Source organism: Aquarana catesbeiana, linkage group LG06 (assembly GCF_042186555.1).
Source record: "Aquarana catesbeiana isolate 2022-GZ linkage group LG06, ASM4218655v1, whole genome shotgun sequence".
In the NCBI taxonomy this organism is placed as follows: Eukaryota; Metazoa; Chordata; class Amphibia; order Anura; family Ranidae; genus Aquarana; species Aquarana catesbeiana.
Window position 1 is genome coordinate 258,810,710 of NC_133329.1, and position 18,833 is coordinate 258,829,542.

The following is an 18,833-nucleotide window of genomic DNA, read 5'->3' on the forward strand; positions in this document are numbered from 1 at the left end:
AAGAGTGACTCTGCCAAATATACCGAAAGAAATAAAAGAATACGGGGAACTGTCAAACTTCAAAATAAACCCAATAAAAACAGAGATATTAAATATTGGACTAGGGAAAAGGTAAGCTCTGTCTCTTCAAAAAGAATTTCCATTCACATGGGTAAAAGAAGAACTAAAATACCTTGGAATTAAATTAACCTCAAAAGTTGAAAAAATATCCCGGCAAATTATGTCCCATTAATCAATGAGATTAAGGAAGAGACAAAAAAATTAAGTATACAACCACTTTCATGGATTGGAAGAATAAATATGTTTAAAATGATGGTACTTCCAAAAATAATTTACAAATTTCAGATGTTGCCAGTAAGGATTCCACAGAGCTTTTTCAAAATAATTAAAACAATATTGTTAAAATATATTTGGCATAATAAAAAAACGAGAATTAAATTTGCACAAATCACAAGGAAAAGGGAGCACGAAGGATTAGAAACTCCAGACATAAGTAGGTATAATAAATAGTCTTGTCACGAATGATTGAGTGGACAAACGGAAATAGTGAAAAAAAGTGGGTGGAGATGGAAAACACAATAAGTAAAACCATATTACACAAAAACATATGGATACCACGAAAGTTTAGATTAATGGATTTGGAAACTCACAAAATAACTAAAAACATTTTCAAAATCTGGGATATAGTACACATGAAGAATGAATGGAGATATAATTCACCATTATTAGCACTCACAGGAACAAATTTTTTCACTCCAGGGAAGGAAATATTTGTAGGACGAGAAATAAGAAATCCACAATTAAAAGATATCACCATAAAAGGTAGGATTAAAACATGACTAGAATTAGAAGAAATTAATGGGTGGAAGATGAGTGAATGGAATTATTGCCAATTAACACACCTAGTAAACACAATACCACATCCACTCAGAGAAGAAGAGAAATTAAGCCCTTTGGAAAAGCCACCAAAACACCACTTAGAAATGGAATATCAAAAATCTATGGAATACTGGCTGACTTAGATGGACAAGAAAGACCTGAGTACAATGGGAGAGAGAAATGAATTTAAAATTTGAAGATCAGAAAGTGGAAAAGATGATAGAAATGGTATACAATAATGCCTGGGATATGAAGACCATTTAAATGAACTATAAGCTGTTAGCAAGGTGGTACCTGACACCAGTAAGAACCCACAGATATCAACAAGCGAAAACACCCTTGTGTTGGAGAAAATGCGGTCAAAGAGCAACGATGACATATTTATGGTGGGAGTGTCCAATAATAACGGATTACTGGCAAGAAGTTCTAAAAAATATAGGGGAGATAACTAGTGAGAGAATGGAACAAAATATATGGACCTGCTTGTTTCACAATCATAAAATAACAAAGAAACAATATATGAGATCAATGGTCCCAAAACTCCTGAATGCCGCAAAGGGTCTGATCCCAAAATATTGGTTAAAAAGTGGAAAACCAGATATAAGAGAGTGGTACGAAAAAATAGACTATTACTGTAAAATGGATTTGCTGAGAAACAGGGAGAGAAGAGATAACAAGTGTAATAGTCTCTGGGAGGGATGGAAATTATATAAAACCTCGGATATATACTTAGACAAGATGAAGGAAGGAGTAGGTATTGAGCTAGAATCATAAGGAACTTGGGAAGAAGCAAACCAGATAGAAGGGGGGGGGAGGGTGGGAAGTCAGGGATAACTGATTGAGTGACAAGGAAGGGATAGAGGAAATGTGGTAGTTATATATCTTTTTAACATTTTGCAATTAAATAAATTAAATATTTGTTTGAAAATTACCAAAGATAATCTTGAATAAATCTACAATGATGTGAAAAATGACAGGGGACAAATTTGATCTCCAAAGTTGATACAACGTCTCTCAGAAAATTTTCGCTGAAGTGGAAAAAAACAAAAACAAAAATTACCAAAAAAAAACCATGCAGTAATGCACAGAACTATACGGTGTTAAACATGCAGTAACGCACAGAACTATACGGCTTTAAACTTGCAGTAAAGCACAGAACTGTATGGCGTTACATTTTCAGTAACGCAATGAAATATACAACGTTAAACTTGCAGTAATGCAATTAAATATGTGGCCTTAAACTTGTAGTAATGCAATGAAATATACAGCGTTAAACCTGCAGTAACGCAATGAAATATACGACATTAAACTTGCAGTAACGCACAGAACTATATGGCGTTAAACTTGCAGTAATACACAGAACTATATGGCATTAAACTTAGACGTAGTAACGTCCAACTTTGTCTGTGGACACATACGATGCTGGTCCCCTTACAGTGCCATGGGAATGTCTGCCTCTCTTTGCTTCCTCTCAGACATGATGGGGCAATGAAATGTACAGTGTTAAACTTGCAATAACGCAAATAAATACATGGCATTAAACTTGAAGTAACGCACAGAACTATATGGCGTTAAACTTGCAGTAAAGCACAGAACTATATGACTTTAAACTTGCAGTAATGCAATTAAATATGTGGCCTTAAACTTGCAGTAACACAATGAAGTATACAGCATTAAACTTGCAGTGACGCAATGAAATATAAAGCGTTAAACTTGCAGTAACACATGGAAATATACGGCGTTAAACTTGCAGTAACGCACAGAACTATATGGCATTAAACTTTTAGTAATGCAATGAAATGTACAGCATTAAATGTGCAGTAACTCAATGATATATACAGCATTAAACTGGCAGTAACGCACAGAACTATATGGCGTTAAACTTGCAGTAATGCAATTAAATATGTGGCCTTAAACTTGCAGTAATGCAATGAAATATACAGCATTAAACTTGCAGTAATACACAGAACTGTATGGCGTTAAATTTGCAAAAACGCAATAAAATATATGGCGTTAAACTTGAAGTAACGCACAGAACTATATGGCGTAAAACTTGCAGTACCGCACAGATCTATGCGGCGTTAAACATGCAGTAACGCACAGAGCTATACGGCATTAACTTGCAGTAATGCACAGAACTATACGAAGTTAAACATGCAGTAACGCACAGAACTATATGGCTTTAAACTTGCAGTAATGCACAGAACTGTATGGCATTAAATTTGCAGTAATGCAATGAAATATACGGTGTTAAACTTGCCATAACGCAATGAAATATACGGCATTAAACTTGCAATAACGCAATTAAATATGTGGCCTTAAACTTGCAGTAACGCACAGAACTATATAGCATTAAACTTGTAGTAACGTTTAATTTTGGCTGTAGACACATACGCTGCTGGCCCCCTTACAGTTCCATGGGAACGTCTGCCTCTCTTTGCTTCCTCCCAGACATGATGGGGGGAGTGGGGGTGTTTATTAACAAAATGTAATAAAGATGTGTAAATGTGTATGTGGATGCACTTTAATCAATAGAAAGTGGTGTTTGGTGCATTTGAGTATTCACTACACAGACACAGTAATGCACAGAACTATATGGCCTTAAACTTGCATTAACGCAATGAAATATTGTCATGTACCTAGCAGTTGAGCCCGATATGCAGAGGAAGGCCTCTCTTATGCCCCTGACTCGAGGCCCCTGATAGAGTGAACAGGAGGTGCGGGAGTGCGGTGAAACACGAGTGCCTGACAGGATCAACAGCTCGGAAGTAGGTCTGGAGTTAGTTCCGGATGATGCTGTGGCTGGGAGTCAGCAGATTGGAGACAGCAGACTTGGCTGGAGACTGGAACAGGCTCGTATCAGGAAGCCACACACAGGATACAGAGAGGAGGATGCCAGGACTGGAACACAGGAAGGTCAGGCAGGCCGGGTCATACACATATAGGCAGTACTGGAACAGATGCAGGAGACAAGAGCAGAGTCACTGGACAAGCCTGGTCAGTAACAGGCAGGCACGGATGAACCAAAGGATAAGGCAGGTGCAAGGTCGTGGACAGGCCGGGGTCAGATGCAGGCGGATAGCAAAGGTAGTCACAGGGCAAGCTGGGTAATCACAGGAATAGATCAGATAAGCAGGTAACTCACAGGGAACACTGTAGATCAGATAGCAGGGCTTCGGTGTAACAGCTGAGTTTAAATAGCCCACCTGGCACTGGGGATCGCGTGCGAGCGCTCCGGTGCGCACGTGTGCATGCACACGCTTGTGCAATGCGCATAGGCACCCGCAACCACGCACCAGTTTGTGTAGAACTACTGTTTCCAGCAAGCCCTTCCTGACAAATATACATTGTTAAACTTGCAGTAATGCAATGAAATATACAGCATTAAACGTACAGTAACGCAATGCATTATACGGCGTTAAACTTGCAGTAATGCACAGAACTATACGAAGTTAAACTTGCAGTAATGGAATCAAATGGGGAGTGAGTACAGCACTGCTCCAATGGTGTTATAAAGGTAGTTACACAATAAGCGGCTAACGCACCTCTAAGACAAAGATAGAAGTAAGTAAATTGACAAATATATATATAGTGTAGCGCTATGTGTATAAATAAATGAGAACAAAGAATTAGGTTTGAGCCATCTTTCAATGGGCAGAAAATAAACAAGAAATACTTCAAAATTGGATGAAAAGTGACGCAATACAAAAAGTGCACTATATGTTACAAAATGACATGTAAAACATAATAATAATAACAATAAACCAGTGAAATGTGAAAACAGGACCAAATTATAAATGGATAAGAAATCAGCCAAAAAAGTCCATAAATATTTAAAAATGTGTTCCTGATAAAAATCAAAAACCACCACCAACAGTCTCTGAGGATTAACTGATGAAGACAACAACGGAATATCTCTGATGGGTGAGAAGGTAAGACACCAAATGAAATGTGACGTCTAAGTATGTAACAGGACCATCACCATAGCATCTGAGAAGGCTTACCGGAAGCAGGGGACTTGAAAAGACATACGTCTTACAAGTCTCAAAAAGCTTGTTTAGCCGCCAGGGCTGGCAGGATGAAACATCGAGTATCCACAACTTCGAATAGGGGGGGAGGGAAAATCTGTCAACAGCTTCCAATGTCCAGACGTATCAGCAGGCCAACCGGATGTTTATTTAAAAGCCATGAGAGAAAAAAGACTCACATGGCATGATATCGTTTAAAAAGCATGCATTTATTGGAACAATAAAAAAAGGAACACTCACATGATATAAGATCGTAAACAGCTCAAATAGTATCAAACGCGGTGATCATAGGGGGTCCACCCAACATGTTTTGGCTAACAAGCCTTCATCTGTATATATCATATAGACAATAAGCGGTGTTTATACCGCTGGTCCTAAACTTCAGGACCAGAAATAAATGTAAAATAGTGTTGACGTTGTGGCCGGCCGGTCCGGAAGTATTCGGAATAGAAACCAAGCCTCCTTCTCGGCACAGCCAAATCACATAGGACGCCTTCACGCTCCACCCCCTGTACTCAGCCAGACACTGGGGCCGTGCGCAGTAGCGGAACTCGCAGAAAGGAAGTCCGCCGGCGCACCACGCCTCGTTTTGGGCAGTAGATCCTATAGGACATTTATTTCTGGTCCTGAAATTTAGGACCAGCGGTATAAACACCGCTTATTGTCTATATGATATATTTTACATACAGTACGTACACACTAATTCGAGAACCGGAAGTGACGTCAGTCGGTCACTTCCTGGGTTGTGACACTCCCAGTGGGGGTCATTTCTAGTTTAAATAGCGGTGGGATAGGGGGGGTCCACACCCCAGATGAAGGCTTGTTAGCCGAAACATGTTGGGTGGACCCCCTATGATCACCGCGTTTGATACTATTTGAGCTGTTTACGATCTTATATCATGTGAGTGTTCCTTTTTTTATTGTTCCAATAAATGCATGCTTTTTAAACGATATCATGCCATGTGAGTCTTTTTTCTCTCATGGCTTTTAAATAAACATCCGGTTGGCCTGCTGATACGTCTGGACGGTGGAAGCTGTTGACAGATTTTCCCTCCCCCCCTATTCGAAGTTGTGGATACTCGATGTTTCATCCTGCCAGCCCTGGCGGCTAAACAAGCTTTTTGAGACTTGTAAGACGTATGTCTTTTCAAGTCCCCTGCTTCCGGTAAGCCTTCTCAGATGCTATGGTGATGGTCCTGTTACATACTTAGACGTCACATTTCATTTGGTGTCTTACCTTCTCACCCATCAGAGATATTCCGTTGTTGTCTTCATCAGTTAATCCTCAGAGACTGTTGGTGGTGGTTTTTGATTTTTATCAGGAACACATTTTTAAATATTTATGGACTTTTTTGGCTGATTTCTTATCCATTTATAATTTGGTCCTGTTTTCACATTTCACTGGTGTATTGTTATTATTATTATGTTTTACATGTCATTTTGTAACATATAGTGCACTTTTTGTATTGCGTCACTTTTCATCCAATTTTGAAGTATTTCTTGTTTATTTTCTGCCCATTGAAAAATGGCTCAAACCTAATTCTTTGTTCTCATTTATTTATACACATAGCGCTACACTATATATATATTTGTCAATTTACTTACTTCTATCTTTGTCTTAAATGTTCTCATTTATTTATAAACTTGCAGTAATGCACAGAACTATATGGTGTTAAATTTGCAGTAACACAATGAAATATACAGGGTTAAACCTGCAGTAACGCACAGAACAATATGGCGTTAAACTTGCAGTAACACAATGAGATATATGGCATTAAATTTTCAGTAACGCAATGAAATATATGGTATTAAACGTGCAGTAACGTAATTAAATATATGGCGTTAAACTTGCAGTATTGCACAGAACTATGCAGTGTTAAACTTGCAGTAACGCACAGAACTATATAGCAATAAACTTGCAGTAACGCAATGAAATATATGGCGTTAAGCTTGCAGTGATGCAATAAAATATATGGCATTAAACTTTCAGTAATGCAATGAGATATATGGCATGAAACTTGCAGTTAAGCAATGAAATATACGGCACTAAACTTGCAGTAACCCACAGAACTATATGGCGTTAAAATTGCAGTAACGCAATGAAATATACAGAGTTAAAATTGCAGTAATGCGCAGAACTATATGGCATTAAACTTGCAGTAATGCAATGAAATATATAGCGTTAAGCTTGCAGTAATGCAATAAAATATATGGCGTTAAACTTTCACTAATGCAATGAAATATACGGCATTAAATTTGCAGTAAAGCAATGAAATATATGGCGCTAAACTTGCAGTAATGCACAGAACTATACGGCGTTAAACTTGCCGTAATGCACAGAACTATATGGCGTTACACTTGTAGTAATGCAATGAAATATACAGTTTTAAACTTGCAGTAATGCAATGAAATATATGGCATTAAACTTGCAGTAATGCAATTAAATATGTGGCCTTAAACTTGCAGCAACACAATGAAATATACAGCGTTAAACTTGCAGTAACGCAATGAAATATACAGCGTTAAACTTGCAGTAACGCACAGAACTATACGGCGTTAAACTTGCAGTAATGCACTGAGCTATACAGCGTTAAACTTGCAGTTACGCAACTGAAATATACTACATTGCACCATCGCACAGAAATGTACTGCGTTAAATGGCACATAATGCACTGAAATATACGACGTTAAACCTGCAGTAATGCTTAAAAATATACTGTGTAAAACGGTCACTACACTCACACTGACTGAACTATCCCTACATTCACACTAATGTAAAGATGAATGGTCGCACTACGCTCACACTAAACTATCCCTAGATGCACAATAAACTGATATTCTACACTGACATCAGAATAGCACACTATAGCACACTTATGCCCCGTACACACGATCGGACATTCCGACAACAAAATTCATGGATTTTTTCAGATGGATGTTGGCTCAAACTTGTCTTGCATACACACGGTCACACAAATCTTGTCAGAAATTCCGAACGTCAAGGACGCGGTGACGTACAACATGTACAACGAGTCTAGAAAAATGAAGTTCAATAGCCAGCGCGGCTCTTCTGCTTGATTCCGAGCATGCGTGGAACATTGAGAGTCGGAATTGTGTACACACGATTGGAATTTACGACAACGGATTTTGTTGTCGGAAAATTTGAGGGCTTTCGGTGACGGCGCAGTGCATTGTGGCCGTTCGGCGGGCCGAACAAACAGTCGAATGCCCTGATAATTCAGTTGTTCAGCGAATGTGCGAACAGCTGATGTTCAGCCCGAATTCATGCTCGGGCCGAACTGTTCACCCATCCCTAGTGATCAGTGGACTTTGATCACTCAGCTCTCAGTCTTAGAGGGAATGGGGAACAGATGCAGCATTGGATTGATTCTGCAGCCACCTAGTTAACTATATATTTTTTTTTTTTATTCCCACACTTTTAAAATGAGGATGCTGTGGATGAGAGGGTACATGACAGCGTAGACAATAACCCAGATCAAACCTACCTATAGATCAGAGAACAGAAACAGATCAAGAAGTACTATATCCTTGAGCATACTGTACATGATGAACAAATTGTGCACATATGCAATTATGGAACTGCAAAAGAATTGTGGGAAGAGCTACAGAAAGTACACAAAAGAGCTATATCATACAAAGCTAATAAAAGGCCAGTACATGCCAGAGTATAATATATACCTTAGAAATGGTATAATGGCTGCAAGCTATAGAACAATACAATAAAATACTTTCATTAAGAAGCATTGCTATTCAGTGGTCCCCCAGGCAGTGATGATAAGGATGCCATCTGTCATTGCATGCTGAGGACCTTTCCAGTTTTGAGGGGTCTGTCCCCCTGAAAGAGGTTTCTCTAGCACCCCAGCAGACTACAGTAGATAATGCACAAATAATGCACAATTCAGGTACCAACTCACTAGCCCTTTTCAATGTCATCGCAATGTGGCCAAATCCACTATTTAATGATTCTGCACTGCTATATGTGCTACTGTTTTCTATGTTCATTGTTCCCAATTGTTGCAGGGTGTATTAAAAATAGAGGTGTGACTTTGGGGTGTGGCTACAATTGGAGGGGTGATTTGTGAGTGTGGTTTAAAAGTGGATATCAGATTTCCCTGGAATTCTTTCTGAAAATCTGGTAATCATAAAGTGATTGTAAACGATCACCTTGTAAAACAACCCATTAAGTTTAAAATAGAGACAAAAGGCAAAACATTTTTGTATAGCTATAGCATTATAGATACCTTTTTCCCCTTTTTTATAAGTGAGTACCTTCCCTCTGATCTCAGCTGCATAGAGCTGGTGGGAGGAGAAGCAGCAGTACACTGGACTTTCCAGTGAAAAGCTGTGAAGGGGGGTGGGGGGAGTCTGTCAGGAGACAAGTCTGGTCATTTGAGGAAAGCACACGGAGTTCTCAGCATAACTAGAGAACTGCCCACGTTGTGTTCTCACGCTTAGTGCTTAGTGTGGTCAGTTTCTAATATGAAAGCAGAGGGTCTGGCAGGAACACCAGGGATTTCACACAAAGGAGGTAATACAAAGAGAATAGGATATGTTCGCATACAAGTACATGGTACAGCAGGCATACATATCAGGAATATGAACTGTTGGGGCAACAAACCCTTTAAGCTATGAGATACTTATTACAGCACTCGGTACCACCCAGATGATGAGCTTGCCCTGGAAAATGATAACAGCAAGCTTGTGAATAAATATATACAAATATCATAAAATGCAAACAATAATAATGCTGCTAAAGAAGAACCTGCAGTAGCCAACAACTGCAATAATAGTAATAACATGTGGTATGAAACAAGTAAATGTTTTGTATGCAGAAATACAGGTCAATAAAAGACAAACTGCAGAATCTGGAAGGTTAGAATATAGCAAAAGAGGAAAGTTGAAGTGTTATTAAAACCTCATATGTAAGAACCTCAGCACTTACCATATTTAATGTGTGCCTGTCTTGTGCAAGCTCCACCCCTGCTCCTTCTCCAGTGTAACATAATAACTGCAGCTCCTGAGGCTGAGTCTAGGAGGAGGGGGTATGGCACTAGAGATTATGTATGTATGATGTTTGTATGATGCATGATGCATGTAGAGATTTTGAATGGTCCCAAGGAGGTTGATCATGTGACCTGCTAATTGTCAGCTTCCTGCCCAGAAGTTCAGGAGCCAGCAGAGAGGGGAAACAGCTATATGTGAGGTTCAGAAATGCAAGCAGTCTGCCATGACACCTGCTCCTAAAAAACATCTAAAAGGCATTCATTCAAAAAGGTTCCAACAACTGACACCCTTGGCTTTTGGATCTTGCAACATAAACCTCTAATGAAATCCCATTGGATGAAACATGTCAGGTGGTGCCGATGCAAGCACGCTGAAAGCCGCGGTTTTACACATCATGATGTCTGTATCCTGTAATCAATTGTAAGTGAACTACAAATACATTTGTTTTTTATACCTGACGGGCTTCACTATTGCTACCTTATTCTATTTATATGGTTACCGCTGACTTATTGATTGGATGAAATCATATCTACCATATCCTTGGAGTTTGGAATTTGATCAATGAGTGCCCAGTACAAGCTATATTCCATGATTGGATCCAGTGTATTACTATTAGTGTTGGGATAAGCGATGAAATGATGCCTTGTGATTGATGATTTTATGCTTATATATTATCACCTTCTGGTAAGCAGATTGGATTCACATTGGGTGTGGTGTGCTTTTCCATACACACTAAAGCTAGTGAAGGGTCCTTTCATATCTATCCCTTCTTGGAAAGATCTGTTATTTTTAAGTGCTGCATTTTAGACTTTTAGATATATGTGAGAGCTTTAATCTATGCTTAATGAAATGCTTTAGAGAGGTTTCTTTTATTCATGTATAATAATATATTAAATTGAAAAAGGAGTTCTTAGTGCTACTTTAAATAACAAAAGGTTAAAAGTGTTAAAAAAGAAACAGAAGATGCTTCAGACAATGGGTGTGCCTTTCATGACAAAAGAGGGCACCTCATTACTTTTTTCACCTGGTGCATTGGCATGTAGCTACAAGTCATCTTATCAATGATAAACAAAAAAAAAAATAATAATTCACTCGATTTTATCAAAACAAGTCAGGAATAATAACAGCAAATGGACAGTATGTTGTCTCAGGAGAAAAAGTATTAGTTTGTCTACATCAGTGGTCATCAACCCTGTCCTCAGGGCCCACTAACAGGCCAGGTTTGCAAGATAACTGAAATACATCACAGGTGATATCATTTGCTGCTCAGTGATTGCAGTATTCTAGTCTGCATCTCCCCAAGGTAACACATAAAACCTGGCCTGTTAGTGGGCCCTGAGGACAGGGTTGATGACCACTGGTCTGCATGACCCTAGAACTGAAACAGTCGCTGGAAAGCTATCTATCAAAGATGTACTATATGTTCCTCCTCTTGAAAGTAACCTCCTCAGGAAAGTGATAGAAACATGCTCTTTGAGATCCATGAGTTCCTGGCTCTGCTTGCATACTGTGATGAATTTGTAATAGTGTACTGTGGAGAATAGTGTACAGAAGAACACACAAAGTGGTGGGTACACTTAAAGTTCACAGGTTACCAGGAACAGTTTCAGAAATTATAGTAAGGAAATCTTGCTGTTGGAAGATCAAAAATCTATCAAAAACATATGGCATCACTTTGGGGTGGATTGACTCTTTAATGTAGCCTTTAGGGCCAGTTCATACCAGTGGCTGTGTTAGAACACAAAAGTTCCCATAAACCAGGCAAATTCCTATTAGTAATGTTAGTCAACCTAAACCCCAGATTTCAATTACTGATAAGATGTTCTCACCATGGTACTTAGCTTAGTTCTCAACCTCTTTGTCTTACTCTTCCTCCTACAATAGGTGTGTTGCAGGGAGCTTCAATCCTGGTTGCACTATCCATGTTATAAAATAAAGTCGCAACCTCACAGGGATAAGAGTGTAGAAGGGCTGGAACCCTTTAAAGTTTGTATAGTTGTCTGTGTCTCTGTTAGGAAGTTTTACCCTGTCAGCAGGATAGAAAGTGAAGAAATGCAGTTATTATCAAAACAGGAGGTGAGGTAAAACCTTCCAATGGAGACAACCTGTTCTAGTGACACCTAAGATGCACTTTGTCATATTTATAGAGAGAGTCTTCTCATACTACCTGTGTGTCTCCAGGACAGTAACTGAAGGCAGCTTTTCCCAATGGGAACACAGAGAGCAAGCAAAAAAGTGAAATCTATTGAAAGTTTAAAAAAAAAGCTTTAGCTTTAGATGTACTGCACTTGGACACCCACCTTTCACCCATTACTATTTGTCCAAACATCTATAGGATGACTTAAGTGTAGAATAGACTGGAGCTAAGCATGATTTGGGGACTGTAACTGCTATATGCTTATTAGTACTGCCGGGGCATTGGGCTTCCAGTAAAACTTAATAAAGTAAAAAGCTTAATACCAGTATTTTTATAAGCAAACAAAATATTAACACAATTTGTGTTTAGCGCATTGGAATAATACTTATTTATTGCAGGAAAATATATGCTCCTGGATTTCAGAAAACATTAAAAAGAAAGAATGCACATATTATGTGGAAAGTTCAAAAATTGCTCACACAAGGTAAGTTTTTACGTACTATAATATACAGTATATATTTGTAGGGCCAGTTCATACCACAATCCCTAAGTCTGAGAGTCTGAGAGTCTAATGCCCCGTACACACGGTCGGATTTTCTGACGGAAAATGTTCGATGGGAGCTTGTTGTCGGAAATTCCGACCGTGTCGGACCGCTCCATCAGACATTTTACAACGGAATTTCCGTCACACAAAATTTGAGAGCTGGTTCTCAAATTTTCCAACAAAAAAATCCCTTGTCGTAAATTCCAATCGTGTGTACACAATTCCGACACACAAAGTTCCACGCATGCTCGGAATCAAGCAGAAGAGCCGCACTGGCTATTGAACTTAATTTTTCTCGGCTCGTCGTACGTGTTTTACGTCACCGCATTCTTGACGTTCAGAATTTCAGACAAAATTTGTGTGATCTTGTGTGTGCAAGACAAGTTTCAGCCAACATCCGGCGGAAAAAATCCATGGATTTTGTTGTCGGAATGTCCGATCGTGTGTACGCGGCATTAGAGTGAAACGCATGGGCAGCCTGTTGGTGGGGACATCAGTGTGTTTTGTGCTGGTTCAATAAATTTGCATCTGTAAGCAATTGTGTCTGACATTTTTTATAAAAGCGATATCCCAGTTACACTATAATGTTTTTTATAAAGATGCCAGCACCCTTGCTTCTCTTTTTAGGTTTGTATGACATAGTGAAAGGATGTAATATTTTAAGTATTCTTTATTGTTTACCATTTCTTTACTATTGTTTACATAATTTGACTTTGTTAGGGGTGAATTGATCTGATTTAGGCCCCTTTCACACGAACGTTTCATCTCACCGCTTTTCATCCATCTGTTGACTAGGGATGAGCCGAACACCCCCCCGGTTCGGTTTGCACCAGAACCTGCGAACGGACCGAAAATTCGCACAAATGTTAGAACCCCATTGACGTCTATGGGACTCGAACGTTCACAATCAAAAGTGCTCATTTTAAAGGCTAATTTGCATGGTATTGTCCTAAAAAGGGTTTGGGGACCCGGGTCCTGCCCCAGGGGACATGTATCAATGCAAAATACTTTTAAAAAGAGCAGTGATTTTAATTATGCTTAAAGTAAAAAAAAAAAAAGTGAAATATTCCTTTAAATATCGTACCTGGGGGTGTCTATAGTATGCCTGTAAAGTGGCACGTGTTTCTCGTGCTTAGAACAGTCCCTGCACAAAATGACATTTTTAAAGGAAAAAAGTCATTTAAAACTGCTTGCGGCTTTAATGTCGGGTCCTGGCAATATGGATGAAAATCAGTGAGACAAACGGCATGGGTACCCCTCAGTCCATTACCAGGCCCTTTGGGTCTTGTATGGGTATTAAGGGGAACCCCGCACCCAAATTAAAAAAGGAAAGGTGTGGGGCCTCCAGGCCCTATATACTCTGAACAGCAGTATACAGGCGGTGCAAACATGACAGGGACTGTAGATTTGTTGTTAAGTAGAATCTGTTTGTAATTTTGAACTGGTACATTTTTAACGTGCTTAGCTCCAGCCAAAAAATCTATTTTAAGCTTTTTGGAAAACCTAGGGAAGGGTTATCACCCCTGTGACATTTGTTTTGCTGTCTGTGCTCCTCTTCAGAAGATTTCACCTCACTTTTTGTCCCAATGACAAATGTTTTTTGAAAATTTGGGTTTTTTTGTGAAATAAGGATTGGTGATAAAGCATCAGTGGAAAGGAGAAAAGTTTTTCCCATATTAACTCTTACAGGAGAGAATTTCCCTTCCTAGGGGTAGATTTCATCTCACTTCCTGTTGTCTCCTTCCGTTTGCAAATAGGAGTCGTTTGTTGGATGTTTGAAAGTAGGGGCCTGCCCTATATACTCAGCAGAAATTTGGGCCTTAGGTGGTGTTGTGGCCACAACTCTGTAAGCCCTCGCAGGGCCCTGATGTGAAATATTAGATCAAGAATTGTAATTACATGCCCCTGTTGAACAGGGGCAAAAAATTGGGCCTTTGGTGGTGGTGGTGGTGTTGCTGGTGCCACAACACTGTAAGTCCTCACAGATACCCTTGGTGGGCACAGAAACGGGCCCTGCTGTGAAATATTAGATCAAGAATTGCAATTACATGCCCCTGTTTAACAGGGGCAGAAAAATTGGGCCTTTGGTAGTGGTGGTGGTGCTACAACACTGGAGCCCCTCACAGATACTCTAGTTGGAGCACAGGAACTAGCCCTGCTGCAAAGAATTGCATCAAAAATTGTAATTACACGCCCCTGTTAAACAGGGGCTGAAAAATTGGGCCTTAGGCACTGGTGGCAGGACTGGCGGCGCCTAGAACCAAAAATGTTCTTACAAGCTATCATCATGATCATTGAGGAGGAAGAGGATAATTACTCAGTATAACAGGATAGTCACTCAGTATCAGCATAGGCAGTCTTTGAAGGGATCTGACATTTCAAAAAAATGTATTCGGTTACATCAGCATCAGGTGCTTGGTAGCTGGTGATGATCCAAGACTGATTCATTTTTATGAAGGTCAGTCGATCGACCGAGTCGGTGGACAGATGCACCCCATGATCGGTTACAAAGCCTCCAGCAGTTCCGAAAGAACGCTGGATGCAGGACAGGCCAGTAGCTCAATTGCATACTGTGCAAGCTCTGGCCAGTGATCCATCCTCAAGACCCAGTAACCCAGAAGATTTTCGGTGGGAAAGGTGTCCAAGTCAGATCTTGCCCCTAGGTATTCCTGCACCATGTAAAACAGACGCTGACGATGGTTGCTGGAACCGATCATACCTTGGGGCTGCGGACTAAAAAATTGTCTGAACGCATCGGACAGACGGCCACCTTCTCCACCGCTCCTTCTTTGACTGACCAAAGCCTCAGCAACATGTTGTCCAGAAACAGGAGTTTGTAACCTCCCAGTCTCTGGGAACGCGTTGCACAGACCTTTCTGCAAGGCCTCCCAAAGATGTTTCATTTTCTGCTCCCTCTGCGATGGCAAGATAAGGTCCGGAGGGTTGCCAGCCAGTATTGTTCCTTCTCCTTGATACCACGAATATGAGGATCCTTCCGCAGGCTTTGCAGGATCAGGGAGGCCATGCAGCGTAGGTTTACTGAGGCATTCGGTCCGGAGTCGTCTGGGTCACTAAGGACGACATGATCCGCAGCCACCTCCTCCCAGCCACATACAAGTCCATGTGTTTCTTGGGACTGTAAATGATCCCTTAAAGACTGCTGCTGATGCTGAGTGCCAGGCTCCACCTCCATACTGACACAATCCTCCTCCTCCTCTTCCTGTGTAATCGCCGGGCACGCAGGAACACTGTCTGGATAAAGGGGGCCTTGAGAGCTAAGGAAGTCCTCCTCTTCCTGCCTCTGTTCTGCCTCAAGTGCCCTGTCCATTATTCCACGCAGCGTGTGCTCCAACAGGTGGACAAGGGGGACAGTGTCACTGATGTATGCACTGTCACTGCTCACCATCCTCGTGGCCTCCTCAAATGGTGACAGGACAGTGCATGCATTCCTGATCATGGCCCACTGGGGTGGGGAAAAAAAACAAGCTCCCCTGACCCTGTCCTGGTGCCATAGTCGCACAGGTACTCATTGATGGCCCTCTGCTGCGTGTGCAGCCGCTGCAGTATGGCCAACGTTGAGTTCAACCTGGTGGGCATGTCACAGATTAGGCGGTTCTTGGGCAGATTAAATTCCTTTTGGAGGTCTGCCAGCCGAGCACTGGCATTCTATGACCAACGGAAATGCGCGCAGACTTTCCTAGCCTGCCTCAGGACATGCTGTAAGCCCTTGTACCTGTCCAAGAACCGCTGCACCACCAAGTTAAGGACGTGACGAGGTTGGTGCCATTGTCACAAACCATCATTCCTGCCTTAAGTTGGCGTGGCGTCAACCACCTCTGAACCTGCCCCTGCAGAGCTGACAGAACCTCTGCCCCAGTGTGGCTCCAGTCCCCCAAGCACACCAGCTCAGGCATTGCATGGTATCTTTTGGCCTGCATACTTGCGTAGCCCCTTGAACGCCTACGGAGCACCGCTGGTTCCAAGGACAAAGCACAGGAAGAGGCCATGGAGGAAGAAGAAGAGGAGAGGGTAGAGGAGAGAGGTGTGTCAGAATCATTAGTAGTGGCATTTTGGAGGCGTGGTGGTGGAACAACCTCCAACACTACTGCACCTTGTCCTGCATCCTTCCCAGCTGCCAGCAGAGTCACCCAATGCACAGTGAAACTTAGGTAACGTCCCTGTCCATGCCTGCTGGACCATGAGTCAGCGGTAATATGCACCTTACCACTGACCGCCCTGTCCAGCGAGGCATGGACATTGCCTTCCACATGCTGGTAGAGAGCCGGAATCGCCTTCCGTGAGAAAAAGTGGCGTTTGGGTACCTGCCACTGAGGAACCGCACATTTCACAAACTCACGGAAGGTCTACCAACTGAAAAGGTAGCAGTTGAAGTGCTAGCAATTTTGCCAAACTAGCATTCAACCGCTGGGCATGTGGATGGCTGGGAGTGAACTTCTTTCGGCGGTGCAGCAGCTGGGGCAGGGAAATTTGCCTGGTACAATCTGACATCGGTGTACCAAAAGCAGATTGCCCACAAGTACTTGGCTGTGACACACCTAATTCTACACCTTCATTCCTCTCAGTGCAGGTCTCAGAGGACTGAAGGTATAGTGGGGTTGGAGATCTCAGCTGATGAGGAGCAAGGAGAGGTCCTCTTTGTTCTTTGGTGTGGGTCTTTTAGATACGCTTGCCAACGAACTGCATGGCAGGTCAACATATGTCTGGTCAAGCATGTGGTTCCCAAGCGGGAGATGTTTTGGCCACGCAAAATTTGCTTGAGACATATGTTTAAAATAGCAGCGGTGCGATCTGATGCACTCGTCTCAAAAAAGGCCCACACCAAAGAACTTTTGGAATAACGTGCAGAGACAGCAGCGCCCTGCACATGCGGAGCTTTGCGGTGTGATGCAGTCAGTGTGCTGCCCTTAGGTTGGCCTCTGGAGGGCATCCTGCCTCGTTGGTGATGTGCCTCCTCCTCCTCTCTCCAATTAGGCACCCATGTTGAGTCAGTGACCTCATCATCCTCTCCCTCCTCATCACCGGAGCAATCCTGGCAGTATTCTGCAGCAGGGGGAGCATGACTGCCAGATTGCTGTCCTTCTTGGGCACCCCCTCTGTCTGTGCTCACGTTACTACCTTCATCTAGCTCAGTATCATCATCAGAGACTTCTAAACGCTGGGCATCTCAACACTGTGGTCAAACAGTTCGAGGGACTCAGGAGGACATGGTGGGGCTAGGAAAGGAGTCAATGATACCATTGAGCCGAGGGAAGAGGCCGCGTTGGCAGCTGCTTTGCCAGACAAAGTACCCTGAGTATGGGTGAGAGAGGATGAGGAGGATGAGGACGGCTTGGTCATCCACTCGAACAAGTCTTCCGCATGTTACGGCTCAACACGGCCAGCTGCTGAAAAAAAGGCCAAGCGTGTCCCACGGCCACGTGCTGATAAGGATGCACCGTCTCCACGACCAGCACTGTTGCCTCTAGACACAGAGCCTGCTTGCCCTCTTTTATTGGCTTGTGACTGTCTGCCTCTCCTTGTTGGCCTTCCAGACATACTAATGGCCTGCACTGAGATGTAGCTGCACTAAGCTGGGATATATATATATATATATATATATATATATATATATATATATATATATATATACACACTGATACTGCAGCTAGCAAAATCAGCTGCCTGCCTGTAGTATGAGAACACCACCAACCTTCTACAGGTAGCTTTAGATGAACACTTTGCAGAGGACTCACTACGCCAACATTAAAATAATGTAGCTGCCTGCAGTAGTGATAGGATCAGGAAAACACCACCAACCTTCTACAGGTAGCTTTAGCTGAACACTGTGCAGAGGTCGCACTAGACTAACGTGTAAATAATGTAGCTGCCTGCGGTAGTGATAGGATCAGGAAAACACCACCAACCTTCTACAGGTAGCTTTAGCTGAACACTGTGAAGAGGACGCACTACACTAACGTTAAAATAATGTAGCTGCCTGCGGTAGTGATAGGATCAGGAAAACACCACCAACCTTCTACAGATAGCTTTAGCTGAACACTGTGAAGAGGACGCACTACACTAACGTTAAAATAATGTAGCTGCCTGCGGTAGTGATAGGATCAGGAAAACACCACCAACCTTCTACAGGTAGCTTTAGCTGAACACTGTGCAGAGGTCGCACTAGACTAACTTGTAGCTTTAGCTGAACACTGTTCAGAGG

At 41.8% G+C, this 18,833-nt stretch overlaps 1 protein-coding gene across 1 annotated transcript in view; it reads left to right on the forward strand.

Annotated features, from left to right (window-relative positions):
- TRPM2 (transient receptor potential cation channel subfamily M member 2) overlaps positions 1–18,833 on the forward strand; it is a 328,183-nt gene that overhangs the window by 69,472 nt on the left and 239,878 nt on the right. Inside the window, 1 exon segment of the mRNA XM_073633225.1 lies at positions 12,468–12,553. Within this exon segment, the coding sequence (XP_073489326.1) occupies positions 12,468–12,553 (86 nt within the window).